The sequence below is a fragment of the Podarcis raffonei genome, chromosome 11 (genome assembly GCF_027172205.1).
Source record: "Podarcis raffonei isolate rPodRaf1 chromosome 11, rPodRaf1.pri, whole genome shotgun sequence".
NCBI lineage: Eukaryota > Metazoa > Chordata > Lepidosauria > Squamata > Lacertidae > Podarcis > Podarcis raffonei.
Window position 1 is genome coordinate 12,150,580 of NC_070612.1, and position 15,179 is coordinate 12,165,758.

Here is a 15,179-nt window from a genome sequence, read left to right on the forward strand (position 1 = left end):
TTTGCACCTTTTCAAATTTTGTGCTATAGTTCTCAACTCATAAAATGTACCATTTAAAGCAGATTAACACTATTATTTCACAATTGCTTTAGGGTAAAATAAGTTTATAAAGGCATGCGTTGAGATAAAATATTTTTATACCATTTTTCATATTTCTTTTGTAAAAAAATGTAGTCTGATTTAACAGCATAATGGAATGGACTTTTGAATGAAAGAATCCGAAACTGACACAGACTGTCCATCCTTAGTAAAGGCAGGGAAACTGTCCCAAATGTCTTGGACTATAATTCCCATCATCCCTAGCATGTGTGGCCAATGTAGTCAGGGATGCTGGGAGTTGAAGTCAAAAACATCTGGAGACTTAGAAAAGGCCGCATAATACAAATATGTATTTCTCACCAACAGTACACTTGATGAGAAGTTGCCACCAACCCTAGCAGCCACATGAAAATCTTCTTAGTATGTGTAGACATCATGTTTCTTAGATGTACATCTCATAGTATAAAGTATAAGTTATAAGATGTACGCCAAAGAAAGGAAATGTTCACAGCAGCCTTTGACAACCTGGTGCCTTCCATATGTTTTGGGTGAGGGCTGATGTGGGATGTTTTTGACTATATCCCCCATCATCCCTGGTCCAAAATAACTGGAGGTACCAGGCTGGCAAAGGCTGGTCTACACACACGAAGAAGAAGAAGAAGAAGAAGAAGAAGAAGAAGAAGAAGAAGAAGAAGAAGAAGACAACAACAACAAGAAGAAGATTTGATATCCCGCTTTATCACTACCCGAAGGAGTCTCAGAAGGCATGGACCTGACTGCTGAAATGCTGTCTGTCAGTTCCAGCCTATAACCTTGGTTGTGGACTGAGTTGGATGAATGGAGTCAATTCATAGGTTGGGTGATTCAGTCTATTTTTCCACCTATTTGATCCTGTTTCCATGTTGATATGTGACTTGAGAAGGCAAAAAAAAAAAAAACCCTCACAGAAACTTAAATAAATATTTAAATAGTATTTTAAAAATGTTTCTCTCAAAACATGCATTTATAAAATGTATTTTGATAGGGTTTTGAGCTGGCATGCTCAGAAAGTGAAGAAGCTTACAGTTCTGGTCCATACTTTAATCAAGGTTGTGCAGATCAGGTCAGGCTGAACGGGGATTTGCAAAGATAAAATACTTGAAGCATCCTTACCAATTCATGTCTGTGGCTGAATATAAACTGATGCCTTCAAAGTTTCTAGCCAGGTGCTAGTATAACCTGCCTGCAACAGTCATCATGTCTAATCTTTTCACTTGGAAACCTTTGATAAGTTTCTGAGAAATCCAATGGTCCCCAAGTGCACAGTTTGAAACCTTTGTAATAGAGGTTAGTGATATGAAAACTCATAGAGCCCTTTTTTTAGTGTCTTTCTTGTAGTTCAGTTTTTACGGGAAGCTGTTGCACTGGATTTTATGAAATTGCAAAGAACAGCAGGCAGTGAGATGTGTACTGTACTTTGGCGTTCCACCCAAGTGGATTGGTGGCATTCAGAATTTGCTTTCTCTTCCCTAGGAATTTGTTCATTTGAGAGAGCTCTATCGAATAACAGCAGTCCTCTTGGGAGTAAAATTCATCTCGGTGCAGAGGGCTGGCGCAGATGTAATAAATAAATAATAAATAAATAAATAAGAAATAAGTTGAGCAGAAGTTGTTGTTGGGCCTCTGCTGTTGGCTGAATCTAATGTTAACTGCTCATTTTTCTGTATGCTATCTTGGCTGGAGACGCGGAGGCTGTGGGGAGATTGGGTTGGCTGCTTAAATCACAAATTGGTCTCTCTTCTCTCATTATTTGGTTTGCATAGGTTGATAAGGTAATAATATATCCTTGTTGAAATTTTGCTCAGAAAGAGAAGCTTCTCTAAAATAGCATTTGTAGAATTGCCACCAGTTTTCTGCCAAAAGAAAATTCAAGGCAGATTGACAAGGTGAGGTGAGGGATGGTTTTAATTTTATTGGAAGGGCCACACAACCCTAAGTTGTGCCTGACTTTTTCCTAAAGCAAGATTCAAGGTGGATTTGCATGCTTTTAACGCAGGCAAAATGTCAGTGGGAATTTCAACCATAATTAAAGGAATTTATCCATTAGCATAATTTCTTCAGAGGCAATCTCAATGTTCCCCGGATCAAAAAGTTGCTTTCTGAGGATTGTAGTGAACTAACTGGGCTATTCTTCATCATTTATCCCAACAGGCACACAAGTTAAGGGATTTACAACATTGCGGTTCCTGATTGAGCCTTCGGATGCTGTCACCATGCGAGGAAGTAACGTGTTGCTCAACTGCACGGCAGAATCGGATCAAGGGATTCCCATCATCAAATGGAAAAAGGATGGAGTCTTTTTAAACTTGGCAGTGGATGAGAGAAGGCAGCAGTTTCCCAATGGATCTCTTTTGATACAAAACATTGTCCATTCCAGACACCATAAACCTGATGAGGGCCTTTATCAATGTGAAGCATCATTAGAAGGTATTGGAGCTGTCATCAGTCGGACAGCCAAAGTCTCTGTAGCAGGTAAGAGCTCACTTTTCTTTCTTTCTTTCTTTCTTTCTTTCTTTCTTTCTTTCTTTCTTTCTTTCTTTTTGGCATGGTGAGAGGATGTTCTCATGCTAACTCTACATGGATTAAGACTTGTTTTGTTTGTGCATTTTGGATTAATGCTTTTCCTAATCCTTGCCAGGACAGAAGCACATAGTGGACTTTAATCCGGGGCAGGCAGGAATTCAGACTGTTGTGGCCAAAAGAGAGAAATGCAGGGAGATGAGACAAATAATCAAGGATACCTCTATACAGCAATATGACAGAGGAAATGAAGAGAAAGAATAAAAACTTCTGTTTCTGGCTTGCTCTCTGGTCTGCAGACTTGGGGGACTGAACTTCTGCTGCTGGCTACAGTGCCCCTTTCACCTTGTTCCTCTCCCAACCAAAGAGCTGGATTTGACACTCACAAAGATCAGTGTAAATGTGGAGTAAGGTATAGCCTAGAATTGAAGTATGTGGTGTGAGGGTGCTGTATAATCAGAGCACCAGTTCCTAGGGATGCATCTGGTGCAGAATGTGACCACCGGACTTCTAACTGGTGTGGAGAGGCTTATGCTCATCACACCAATTTTTGAAATAATTTCAATGGCTGTCTGTTCATTTTATGGATCCAGTGCTGAGTGCTGTTCCCTACCATTGGGGCCCTAAATGGCTTAGGACCCAAATATTAACAGTAACACTACTTCTTATTTCAGTGTGCCAGTGATAAACTCTTCTAGAGTACAACAATGATGGAAATCTTGTTGTGTGCAATCAACTTTTAATTTTAAATAACTGTCAGGACAAAAGGGAAAACTTTTATCATTCCTTTTTTTTAAAAAAAAAATGTGGTATTTCTCCTTCACAGAAATGAAGTTAGACATGACATTACTGCCACAGTAATTTATTTCTGACAAGCTACTATTCATGCTTAAATATGTCTAATCAACCCTTTGTTGCTGTGTGATATTTGAAGCATGTTTATTATCTTCAAAAACAAGAAGCAGTCTTTGAAGCTGGAAATTAACTGCTTTCCAGATTAATTCAGGGTCAGAAAAAAACAAAATACCAAACTTCTGCAGAATGTGAAATGTACTTTTATTAGTATTCTTTTTTCCCTCCTACTTAGCTTTTCTAGAGTGACAGGAATTCATTAGAGAACTTACTGGATTCAGCAGCATTAGTTTCTGCCGCTCATTTTTGGGTGAAGTGCCTCTTGTACAGAGCTGACGCAAATTGGCCACTTCTGAAATCGCAAGATGATTTAGGGTGTTTAACAAATACTTGAATTCAGATTCATGACCCTCGTGAAGGTTGCCAAATCCAAGACTTTGCTACATTCGGGTGTTAAAAAGAATCCCACCATTTGTACTTGGTAATCTGCTGTCTTGTACTTTAGAAGTGTCTTCCAGCCGTGATCTATATTAGCTTAACCAATCAATAGAACCTTGAATGGAAGCTCCCAAATAATGAATGAAGACTGTGGGGAAGGAATTCCGATGTGAATGAAGATTTGCAGGGAAACCTCGTCCCACTGCTGGATTGGGGTACTAAATGAAAGTTCTTTAATCCCTCCCCTGCTAGAGTCTCTCTCCCTCTCCCTCCCGCCTCTCTTTTTATTACTAGAATAACAAAACCAAGTTGCATACTTTCCCCACAAACAGTGGAGACTGCCCTCAGCCAGCCTCTACCTACAAACTTCTTCCTTGCAACCAGTCCAGGGTGGGGTGGCTTTGCCTGTCAGCTTCCTTCTCCTTTGTCTCAGTGTTGCCCTTGCAGAACTCTCAGCAGCCTTAACGAACTACAGTTCCCATAATTCTTTGCTGTTTAAAGTGGTATGATGCTGCTTAAATGCTGGGGCCTAATGCTTATCTAGGTAGTTTAGGAAGTTTAACAAACTCAAGGATGTTGTCCTCTTTCTGTGCTCCTCCCGATGGAAACATGGAGATGGGGACAGATATACCCCTGCTTTAAGTCGTTTACATACTGTCTCCTCTTGTATATTATTTACTACAAATCTTGACGACTAAGCTCTTTAGCGACGAAACGTTGGATTACTGGAACGACATCCAAGCACTGAACCACTGGTATATCAAGTGCTTTTTTTTCTGGGGGGACTCAGGGGTACGCATACTCCTAAACATTTTGTGAATTTTTGTACTTTTGTCCATTTATTGTATTTGTTTTTCCCAAATTGAACTATAAAATGGTGATTTCCTTGAGTCAAAATGAGAGTATCCCCTGAACATTTTTTCAGAAAAAAAGCACCGGGTGTATCACAAGTGGACTCTTTATTACCGCATTTGCCATTGTTCAAGACAAAATCTAGTAATTCGGAAAGAGAAGAAATGAGCACTGAACCACAAGTGAACTCTTTATTTACTGTGTTTGCTATTGTTTAAGATAAAACCTATTTGGGAAAGAAACTACTTTCCCCATTTTTATGGACGTTTAGTTACAGATAGTTGCCTTGGTGGTATTATCTTGTGTCGATTACAGTAGTCATTGTATCACCACTCTGGTCATTGTTTTCTTGTAGAACTCTCAGCAGGCTTAACAAACTACACTTCCCATAATTCTTTAGGGGAAGCTATGGCTGTTTGAAGTGGTATGATGCTGCTATAGTGATGCTGTAGGTATGATGCTGGAGCCTAATGCTCATCTAGATAGTTTATATATTGCCAATCCCTATTTGAACCAGAATCACAAATGTGAGGCTGTTCTGATCTTTCCAGTTTCACATTATTTCCTTCCTTCTCTTCCCCCTCTGAAGCTTAGCATAAACTGCAGAATCACTTGCAATCCCACTTCCTCTCTCATTTCTACCTTGCCCCACTGCACAGTGTTGTGTGAAAGTCCCTGCAGTCAACACTTGGGACAGGTGGTCCATTAATACTGCTGTAAGGGCAGTGCTATTTATTAATTTGCATTACATTTGGTGCATCACAACCCTTGTTCTAGATGGCCATCCCTCACCTGTTCATGGAATCGTTCAAATGCTAGAAATTTGGAGCGCCTGTTGTTTGAGAGGGTTAAATGATTTTTAGTGTTCTGGGGAACATGTCGGAGGCTGCAAGGGAAGAATTTCTGCATTCAGCTGCAGAGAAACATTTTCCTCTGCATGAGAGATAAATATTGCTAGCTGAACTGGAAATGTGCTTGAGCTGACCCTCGTTAAAATATTGGCAGCATGTTCCTGTCTTAAGGCACAGGGCAGATGGAATATAAGAAAGGAGAGAGAGAGAGAAAGTGTAAGGATAAAAAAAATTAAAAAATGAAGGGCTGACCTGGTATCATGTTTATCTTGGCATCTGTAAGGCAAAGCAAAGCAAAAAGTATTACTTCCAGAGTAAGGTTGTTGCTTGGGGTAAGTTCATGCAACTAATGAGGCATGGGAAAGATTCTTTTTTAAAAATATCTGTGGCACAGAGGAAGTTGGTGTAGAGAATGCTCCCTCCTGACTGTCAAACTTGAGCTGATTTGGCAGTAGACTGAAGATAAATAAAATAAACCCCCAGTTTTACAGAAAGGCATAATTGCTGTCACATGCTGGCTTTAAGAGATCATCTGGCTGGCTATTAGTAGAAATAGGACAACAGACTAGAAGAAACATTGGTCTAGTTTATCAGAGTTGCTCACATGTGCTTATCCAGGCAGGACAGCAGTCGCAACAAGTGATAGACGATTTTAACTCCCACTGAAAGAGGCTATGGAGGTATGAGAAGATATTGCAGCAATACGTAACAGGCAACTGGGTGATTTTGCACAACGTATGATGATTACTTTTATTTGTACAATTATTATTACTGATTAAATTTCTACCCCGCCTCTCTTCATAAAAGAACCCAGGGTAGCAAACCCCTTGAATGTGAAAACTGTAAAGTTAAAATAAATTTAAAAATAAGAAGAATAACTAGAAACATTTAAGAACAATCACGTAGCTTCACAGCTAATAATATTGAGTTTTTCAGGAACAGCATCTGCACAGTCCCCGCCCAATTCAGGCTGACCTGGGGAACACCTGACCTGACCCAAAATCAATTTTGGAGGCCGGGCTAATCTTTCCTTGGGGTTTTTAAATTGGTGGGCAGAGGATTCAAGTAGGGCTGCCTGCCTCTCTTTCCTGCCCGACACCTCAACCCCTGACAGCACAGGCTCATTCCATGAAGCCTGTTCTGACCCAGGGAAATCTGGGGCTGTCTCCACCTGACTTGGCCAAGGATTCAGTTTGGGATTTGGCCAAATCTGCTCTGCGGCCCTATCAGGGATGTTTATAAGTTCCTCCTGAATGTTAATAATGGGAGAGACAGAGGCACCTTTCCAGGAGGGCATTCCACAAATGGTGAACTGCCACTGAGAAGCCCCCATCACAGGTCAATGCTACCTGGGCATTGTGTTCCATTCAAAAATGTCCTTCCCCTCCCTCTTTTAAAGAATAACTGGGAAACACTCTGTCCCTAAGCTGTTTTAGAGGTTACTATCCATACACTTTCGCTGCACAGGTACTAGTGGTCAGGTGGAGTTTAGCAGAGTTTATCTTCTTTCTCTCATGGAAGTGGTGAACAATGATGAAGTTATTCTAAAATATTATTATTATTATTATTATTATTAATAATAATAATAATAATAATAATTTATTTATACCCTGCCCTTTCCAGTTCAAAAACCATGCTCAGGGCGCCTAACAACAAGTTTAAAACAATTATAAAAGCAGCATAAATACAGTATAAAAACATGAATAACAATAAAAATCAAAAATCAGTTTAGGGGAAATAAGCATTAGATAATCCCCAGGGCTAGCTGGCTGAATTGGTCCTACTTGGGCCAGCGAGGAGGCCAGTGGAGAATTAGCTGTGGGGTCTCAGAGCAGGTGATCTTCATAAAAGGGGAGGGGGAGGGAAGAGAAGGGAAATAAAAGATCAGGCTGAATTCAAATTAAAGTCCAGGCGGAATTGCTGTGTCTTACAGGCCCGACGGAAGGAGGTTAAATCCTGAAGGGCCCTAGTCTCATGGGACAGAGCATTCCACCAGGTCGGAGCCATCACTGAAAAGGCCCTGGCCCTGGTGGAGGATAGTCTGACTTCCTTAGGGCCCAGGACCTCTAAACTATGGTTATTCATGGACTACTAACTAAAGATGACTAACAAACTCTGTGAAGTCTCGGTCAAGAGGTTTTATTCCCAGACTGAGTACAAGCATTACCATAGCAAAGATAATTTTGATTGTTAACATAGACAGCAATTAACCGCACACTATCAAACCAAAGTCTTATCTTGTCCTAAATTACAGCAACAGTCCTTCAGCAGATTTTACAGGCAACAATCTTCGGACAGACAATTGCTATCAGGTGTCTGCAACAATGAAGCCTAATGGTCTTCTTCTTATTGGCACTTCCAGCTGACACTAGTTAAGCCCTGAGTGCCACTCCCAAATTTAAAGGAAAACTCTGGCACCTTCTAGAAACTTTCTACTTGTTTCTGGCAGAATGATTCCGCAATAAGCTGATATATAATAAATATTTTGAACAAGGAGAGTGACGGGTGATAATCCAATGAGAAACATGACCCCCTTTGTCCACTTTAACAAACAATAGGAGAGGACTCTTGGGTGTCTTCTTTTCCATTGTGCCAATAGTGTGGAGCAGCCCCAGTGCCTCTTCTTCCTGTCCTGTAATGCTAAGGTGAGATCCTTCCTGTCCTAATGCTAATGTAAGAGAGAAGTGCACACCAACATTGCAACCATTTCCAACAGGATGATACAGGCATAAAGGAAACTGCAGCAGAGGCTTCTCCTTTGCAGCCCTGGAGTTCCTTATACTGCCTGATGCTTGCTGCAAAGGTGCTGTACTGCATAGGAAGGAACACAAGAAGTTGTTTCATAGAGAGTCAGACCATTGGCGCATCTAGCTCACTACTGCCAGTGCCTCTCGAGGGTTTTAGGCAGGGCATGCAAAGCAGATGCTTCACCACTGAGCTATGACCCTCACAGCTCACTGTTTATTTGTTCCCCCAAAGTGGATTCATTTATTCATTTTGAGATGTGTATTTCGCGGCTAGCAGCCGTCTCTGCGCTCCCCAACCAGCTCATGCTGAAATAAAAAAATCTAGTGTATGTAAATGCATCATTAAAAATCTGAAACACCCAAACAGAAAAGTTTTAACCAGGTTGGGAGGGTTCCAGCCTGCCCAAATTCCCTTGGCTCGCTTTCCCTTTTGAGAAAGAAGACTCCCGTGGCTTCTGATTGCACAACATGAGTTTCACAAGCGTTGCTGATTTGGCCTTCTCAGTTAAGTGAGCTGGCAAGTTTGTTTGGAATTGTTCTGAAATACTGCTTGCCATATTGAAGGGAAGCAGGAGGAGGAGGAGGAGGAGGGGTTTTCTAGGCCTGAGGTGTTGCAACAAAACTCTTTGCTTATGAGAAAATCACCTTACAGTTATATTCTGGAATTAAGCTGTGCCTTAACCTGTTTTCTAACTGTTAATGCAGATAATCTCTGCCTACTTCACAAATTCATACACAACTCCAGCACATAAGAAGAGATTACTGAATCAGCCCAGCGGCCCATCTAGTCCAGCATTCTGTTCTCACCATGGGAAACCTGCAAGCAAGATTTGAGCACAATAGCACTATCCTCTCCTGTGATATTCAGAAATATTGGTATTCGGAAGTATTTCTGCCTCCAACTGTGGAGACAGGGCACAACCATCATAGCTAGTAGCCATCAATAGCTCCCTTCTCTATGAATTTGTCTAACTCTCTTCTAAAGCCATCTAGATCAATAGCTATCATTGCACTGGGCAGATGGCATAGAATTCATGGAGAATCAAGGCACTGAGACTGGATGTGACCTCCATGAAGGGCCAGCATCAACACTTGGCTGTTTGGGCATTTGCTGAGGGCATCCCTGACAATAGCCCCTTAGATTTGCTACAGTGACGAGCTGGAGTCGCTGGGGGAGAGGGAGCCCATGGACCCTGTCTTGACTGAAGACCCTCCAAAATCTGCAACTGACACAGATCACACAAATATATCCTGCATATGTAAAGCTTTTACACAAGATCTGATAAGCGCATGGGGGACTGGAACAGCCAATGGGCATGTTACCCCCTCCTGCTGCATGCACTAATTTCATGTAATTTCAACAGAAGTTCATCCAGGAAGAGTCTTACTTTATCTGAACAATGACCTGTCCAATCCCAGAATCCTATTTCTCACCATGGCCAATCAGATGTCTCTGGGAAGCCCTCAGGCAGGCCATGTAGCAAAGAAGCTATTTTCTATGGAAGGGAGAAGAAGTAAGTTTATATCAGAAGTAAGTTGCTGTCAGGTAAAAATGAGTGTTGAGTTTCGTAGAGCAAGCTGTGTGAAGTTGAAACCACAGGCTATTGCACTGACACATTTTTTTGTGGTATAAACTCTCATGCTGAAATTCTTTGTACTGCCTCTGTTGGAGAATGTCATCCCTTGACGAGAGTCTTCATTCTGTGTACTTTTGTGCCTTACACCGAGTGTCTACTTTCTAGAGTCAGACTGCTTCTTTCCTTCTATGGAGGTCTGAAGATATATCCAAGAGTGTTGGACAACCATGTCTTTCATGTGCTGAAACTGACCCAACACTTTGTTCTGCATTCAAGAAAGTATCTGAAAATAACCATATAGTAAGGGGGAGAGAGTGGGTAACAGATTCAATTCTGTTTTAGGTATATAATTGTTTGTTTGAGGGGATTTACATCCTGCCCATCAGTAAAATTCCTAGGGTAGCTTACCATGTTTAAAACCACCACAAAGCACATTTAAAATATATGAATAAAAACATATAAATATATAATAAAACAGTAAAAATATGAGTAGCATGCAAACAATAAACACAACCGAAATGAGACCGATCAGACAGAAATAAAAGACCTGAGAAAAATTAAAAGAAAGGTCTTCAGCTGGCTCTGAAATCAGATTACCCTAGACAACAAGTGTAGGAGCATCCCTGAGGAGAACATTGAAGGTGCCTACACTGAGAAGGCCCTTTTCCCCAGAAGCCACCCTAAAGAAGGACCTCCAAGAAAATATTAGTGTACACACAGCACAAGATAGGAAATGCAGCTGGTTAACTTCAGAAGGGAGGTCTAAGCATGAGATGAAACATTGCTGTACACCACTAACTCCTCATATTACAAAGGTCTTCTGTATTTCCATTATAGTTGCAGAACTGCAATTGCATCCTAAAGCAGGTTTTGCTAAAATACCAAGTCTGTTTCTACCTTTTCTAAATGGGTTCCATAAGAAGTAATGATTTTCTGGAGGATTTTTATGTATGGCATGAGGAACTTTCATGCTACTAAATGTTAAATTGCTTTGATGCATTTTTTTTAAAAAAAGAATATTATACTAGCAAAGAGATTAAAATAAATTACTTGCCCTTTAATATTTCATATAGTGGGGATGGGTTTGGTCACTGAATCCTTACAATCTAATATTAGACTCTCATTCGGAGACAATAGGGCTGCTTGCAGCATTTTAAGATCTTGCTTTTATGTCTTGGTAACATATTAAATCAATGTCTTTCGTGGTTATGAATGACAAACCACAGGGACCCACTAAGTCAAACGCATTTTCTTCCAAGAGCGAGTATGTGCTTGGTTTCATCTAATTTTCAAAGCATTAGTAGTTCATAAACCAGTTCCTGATGAAAGCAGTCAATTTTACTTAGCGTAGATACATGAGCCTTGCAAGTGCAATGTTGTTTAAAGCTACGAGTTGCCAGCGAAATTTCAAACAAACCAACATTTGAAGTGGATTTGGAGACATTCCTTGGAATTCCGAAGTAATTCAAAATTGGGAGCTATTGTCGAAAGACCATTGTCAAATCTGGTGTGTACAACACAATAGCCAGGGTGTGTCAGCATCAGGAAAGCCAACTGTTGGCAAAAGTTCCCAGTTTGAACAGGGAGCCCTGGACTTTGAAGAAGTGATGGAGATCCCACTTGCTCAAACTCCAACAAGTAAGAAGCCGATCTTGTGTCTACCTCTCTGACTTGAGGCAGTTGCACTGATGTCCTTGGAGCCTGAGGATTCTAGCCTGAATGCTACAGCAGAGCCACCAAACTCCTAGCACCATCTCCTAAAACAAACAAGAACCCTTTAACTACAAGAGGCTTTTCCCAATGGAGGAGGAGCTAGAGACTGCCCCAGTATTTTCGTCTCAGTCTAGCACAGCCATTTGCAGAAGCAGTATTTCTTTCTGCTTGTATGGATGATCATCATCATCAACAACAACTATTCTCTGTTGCCCTTCACCTAAGGATCATAGGGCAGTATACAATATAAAAACACAAAAGTTCTTAACATATAGTGGTACCTCAGGTTACAGACGTTTTAATACTCAGCCCCTCTCTGCCTCATATTTTTTTTTTAAGGTGGGGGTTTTGTTGTTGCCATTTTAGCTAGAGAGCAAATCTCATCCATTTTTAACCTCCCAGTTGAATGAGATAGCCTTTTATATCATCTTCATGATTATCTTTATATATATATAATTTTATTTACTTAATTGAAATAAACAAAAGAAACATTCTTCATCATCCATTAATACAAAAATATAAAACAAATCAACTAAAAGAAAAAATAATAATAAAATAGAATAAAGAATACAGTGGTACCTTGGGTTACAGACGCTTCAGGTTGCAGACTCCGCTAACCCAGAAATAGTACCTCGGGTTAAGAACTTTGCTTCAGGATGAGAACAGAAATCATCCTCCAGAGGTGCGGCGGCAGCAGGAAGCCCCATTAGCTCAAGTGGTACCTCAGTTTAAGAACAGTTTCAGGTTAAGAATGGACCTCTGGAACAAATTAAGTTCTTAACCCGAGGTACCACTGTAGTAACAAACAAAAACAATCACCCCGCTACACAAAAATTAAAAGGCCATAGATGGTTTGATTAGCCACAGGCCTGGGAGAAGAGGAATGTTTTTGACTAGCGGCCAAAGCAACAAAAGCGCCAGGCAAGTCTCCCTTGGGAACGCATTCCACAAGCAGAGAGTCACGGTAGAAAAAGGCCACCTTTTGGACATCTCACTCTAGCCTCAGCTTCTATCGGAGCTGTCCAGGGTGCTACCTGGAAAGTGAGGCCTTGCCTTCCTTCGCCTTGCAGCTCTGCTTGGACTGGAACCCCCATCTGTCTCACTACCTGGAACAGAGCAAAAATGCCTTTGGATCCAAGAGAACAGAATGAGTGGGATCCATCGTTTTAATTAGGCAAGATGCTTTGTGCACAGTGCTGACAGGGCATCAGAAATCATCTTTTCCCAGGACTTTCTCAAGGGCTCCCCAAGCCTCTGCAATCGCCATTTGTAAAAGTATTCTTGGCTGGAGAGGGAATGAGAGCAGTGAAGAGAAACTAAGAGGCTGCCTCCTACTTTAACATCTTATTAAAAGTCCCAATTTAACAGGCTACTGATTATTGGTATTTCTCGTAATTGGTAGGTCTGAAAATAGAGACATTATGTTAAACCATTTGGTTTTTCTTTTCATCAACAATTCCTGGGTCAATGCACTGAGGTTTCTCGGGCTTTAGTTGCCAGCATAAGCATTGGTCATTTGAGGGTGTATGGGGAGGAAGGGAGGAGAAAGGGACATTTTTCTTCATGTATCAATTGCATGCATTGGTAATGATGAGAAGGATAATTGCAGAGGTGATTCAGCTCTGCTAATTTGATTGAGTAAGGCATAATTTCCTTCACATTCAGACCAGGTGTTCTACGCTGATTCCATTTTTATTTTTTCTCTAATTGGGGAGCTTAAGGATTGGTGATTTTGTTCACAGATACCATTTTCTGGAAACATGTTAAAAACATAACCTTGGTGAGAAAAAATTAAAAAGGAGATATAAAGCTGAAGTGTTTTTCCTCATGAGCTCATAATTGTGTTTGGGGCACCACAAAAGCTGCTTAGGGGCATGACACTATCAGTAATAGTGGGTGTTTATTTGAAAGAGATATTGATCAACACTGTTCCTCTCCTCTGCAATGCATAAGTTCAAGGAAGTGTTCAGGGTACATAGCGCTTACATTTTAGAAGTTTACAACCACCTGCCAAATCCCAAATAACAGTGAATACTATAAACCCTCAAGAACTACAATCCACACACAAAAGCCCATTTCAAGAAAGAAATTGTATTCAAGTTATTGATAGTTTCTGATCCCACAGGAAGAAGTTATTTTTCAGATTCCAGCTTGAGTACCCCCTGGGGGAAAAAACCCTGTCAGTCAGTATCCCGTGTGAACTGGAACATGCCCTTGTTGGAATTTCTGTGTTGGACACAAGTTTTTCTTGAAAGACTACTGTCCTTGGAAGTGGTCCTGGCTCAGTGACACAGCACATGCTTTCTAGGAACACAGTCCCAGGTTGACTCATTGACATCTTCAGTTAAAAGGCTTGGGTAGCTGGTTGTTGGGGCTGGAGCCAAAAGTGGGTCAGCATGAAAGACATAGGGCTCCAATATCAGTGAAGTTAGCTCTGTATACAAGGAAATGGCTTACAATTCAGAAAACCCTTCCTAGAAGGTCGTGCCCCTATATAGCAGTTGCCAGGACAATCTAAAACTGCACCTGCACACTTCTGGCCTCAGTTCTGCTCTCCTCATTATTCTGCGCATTCTTGGAGACCACAGGGGAAGGGAACTTGTCACAAGGAATATTCGTTAGATTCTTCAGCAGTCTCTTGAGACCCATTCCTCTGCTTCAGCCTCGGAGTCTGAACTGCTCCCTGTCACCGGCTGCCCCTGCTCACTAAACTCTGTTGCCCCTTCAGCATCCAGCCATCTTCTCCCTCTGATCTCTCCCCAGTGTCCAACCACCAATCCTCTGGCTGGTGCCTCCTACCACTCCTCTTTGTCTAGCCAGTCCCTGACACCACAGATAGTAATGGTCTTCTGCCTGATAAACCTGGAAATTCGCTGACTCTTGACCTGATAGTAGACTCTTGACGTTCCTACATTTCCATAAAGAAGAAAATGTGAAAACCACTGTTCTAAGCAGGCTTGAAATCAAAATGGAGAGGCTTTAGCATATATATATTTATATATTATACCCCGCCCATCTGGCTGGGTTTCCCCAGCCACTCTGGGTGGCTTCCAACAGAATATTAAAACAAAATAGTCTATTAAACATTAAAAACTTCCCTAAACAGGGCTGCCTTCAGTTGTCTTTTAAAAGTAAAATAGTTGTTTACTGCCTTGGCATCTGCTGGGAGGGCGTCCCACAGGGCAGGCACCACTACCGAGAAGGCCCTCTGCCTAGTTCCCTGTAACCTCACTTCTCGCAGGGAAGGAACTGCCAGAAGGCCCTCGGAGCTGGACCTCATGGTCTGGGTTGGATGATGGGGGTGGAGACGCTCCTTCAGGTATACAGGACCGAGGCCGTTTAGGGCTTTAAAGGTCAGCACCAAAACTTTGAATTGTGCTCGGAAACGTACTGGGAGCCAATGTAGATCTTTCAAGACCGGTGTTATATGGTCTCGGCAGCCACTCCCAGTCACCAGTCTAGCTGCCGCACTCTGGATTAGTTGTAGTTTCCGGGTCACCTTCAAAGGTAGCCCCACATAGAGCACATTGCAGCATTGCCCTAATTTCAGC

General features: G+C 41.5%; 1 protein-coding gene across 4 annotated transcripts in view; it reads left to right on the top strand.

Annotated features, from left to right (window-relative positions):
- DCC (DCC netrin 1 receptor) overlaps positions 1-15,179 on the top strand; it is a 921,347-nt gene that overhangs the window by 349,132 nt on the left and 557,036 nt on the right. For all 4 annotated transcript variants that reach the window (XM_053408811.1, XM_053408815.1, XM_053408813.1 and 1 more), the window contains exon 2: positions 2,230-2,550. In XM_053408811.1, coding sequence (XP_053264786.1) covers positions 2,230-2,550 — 321 coding nt within the window. The remainder of the gene's footprint in view (positions 1-2,229; positions 2,551-15,179) is intronic.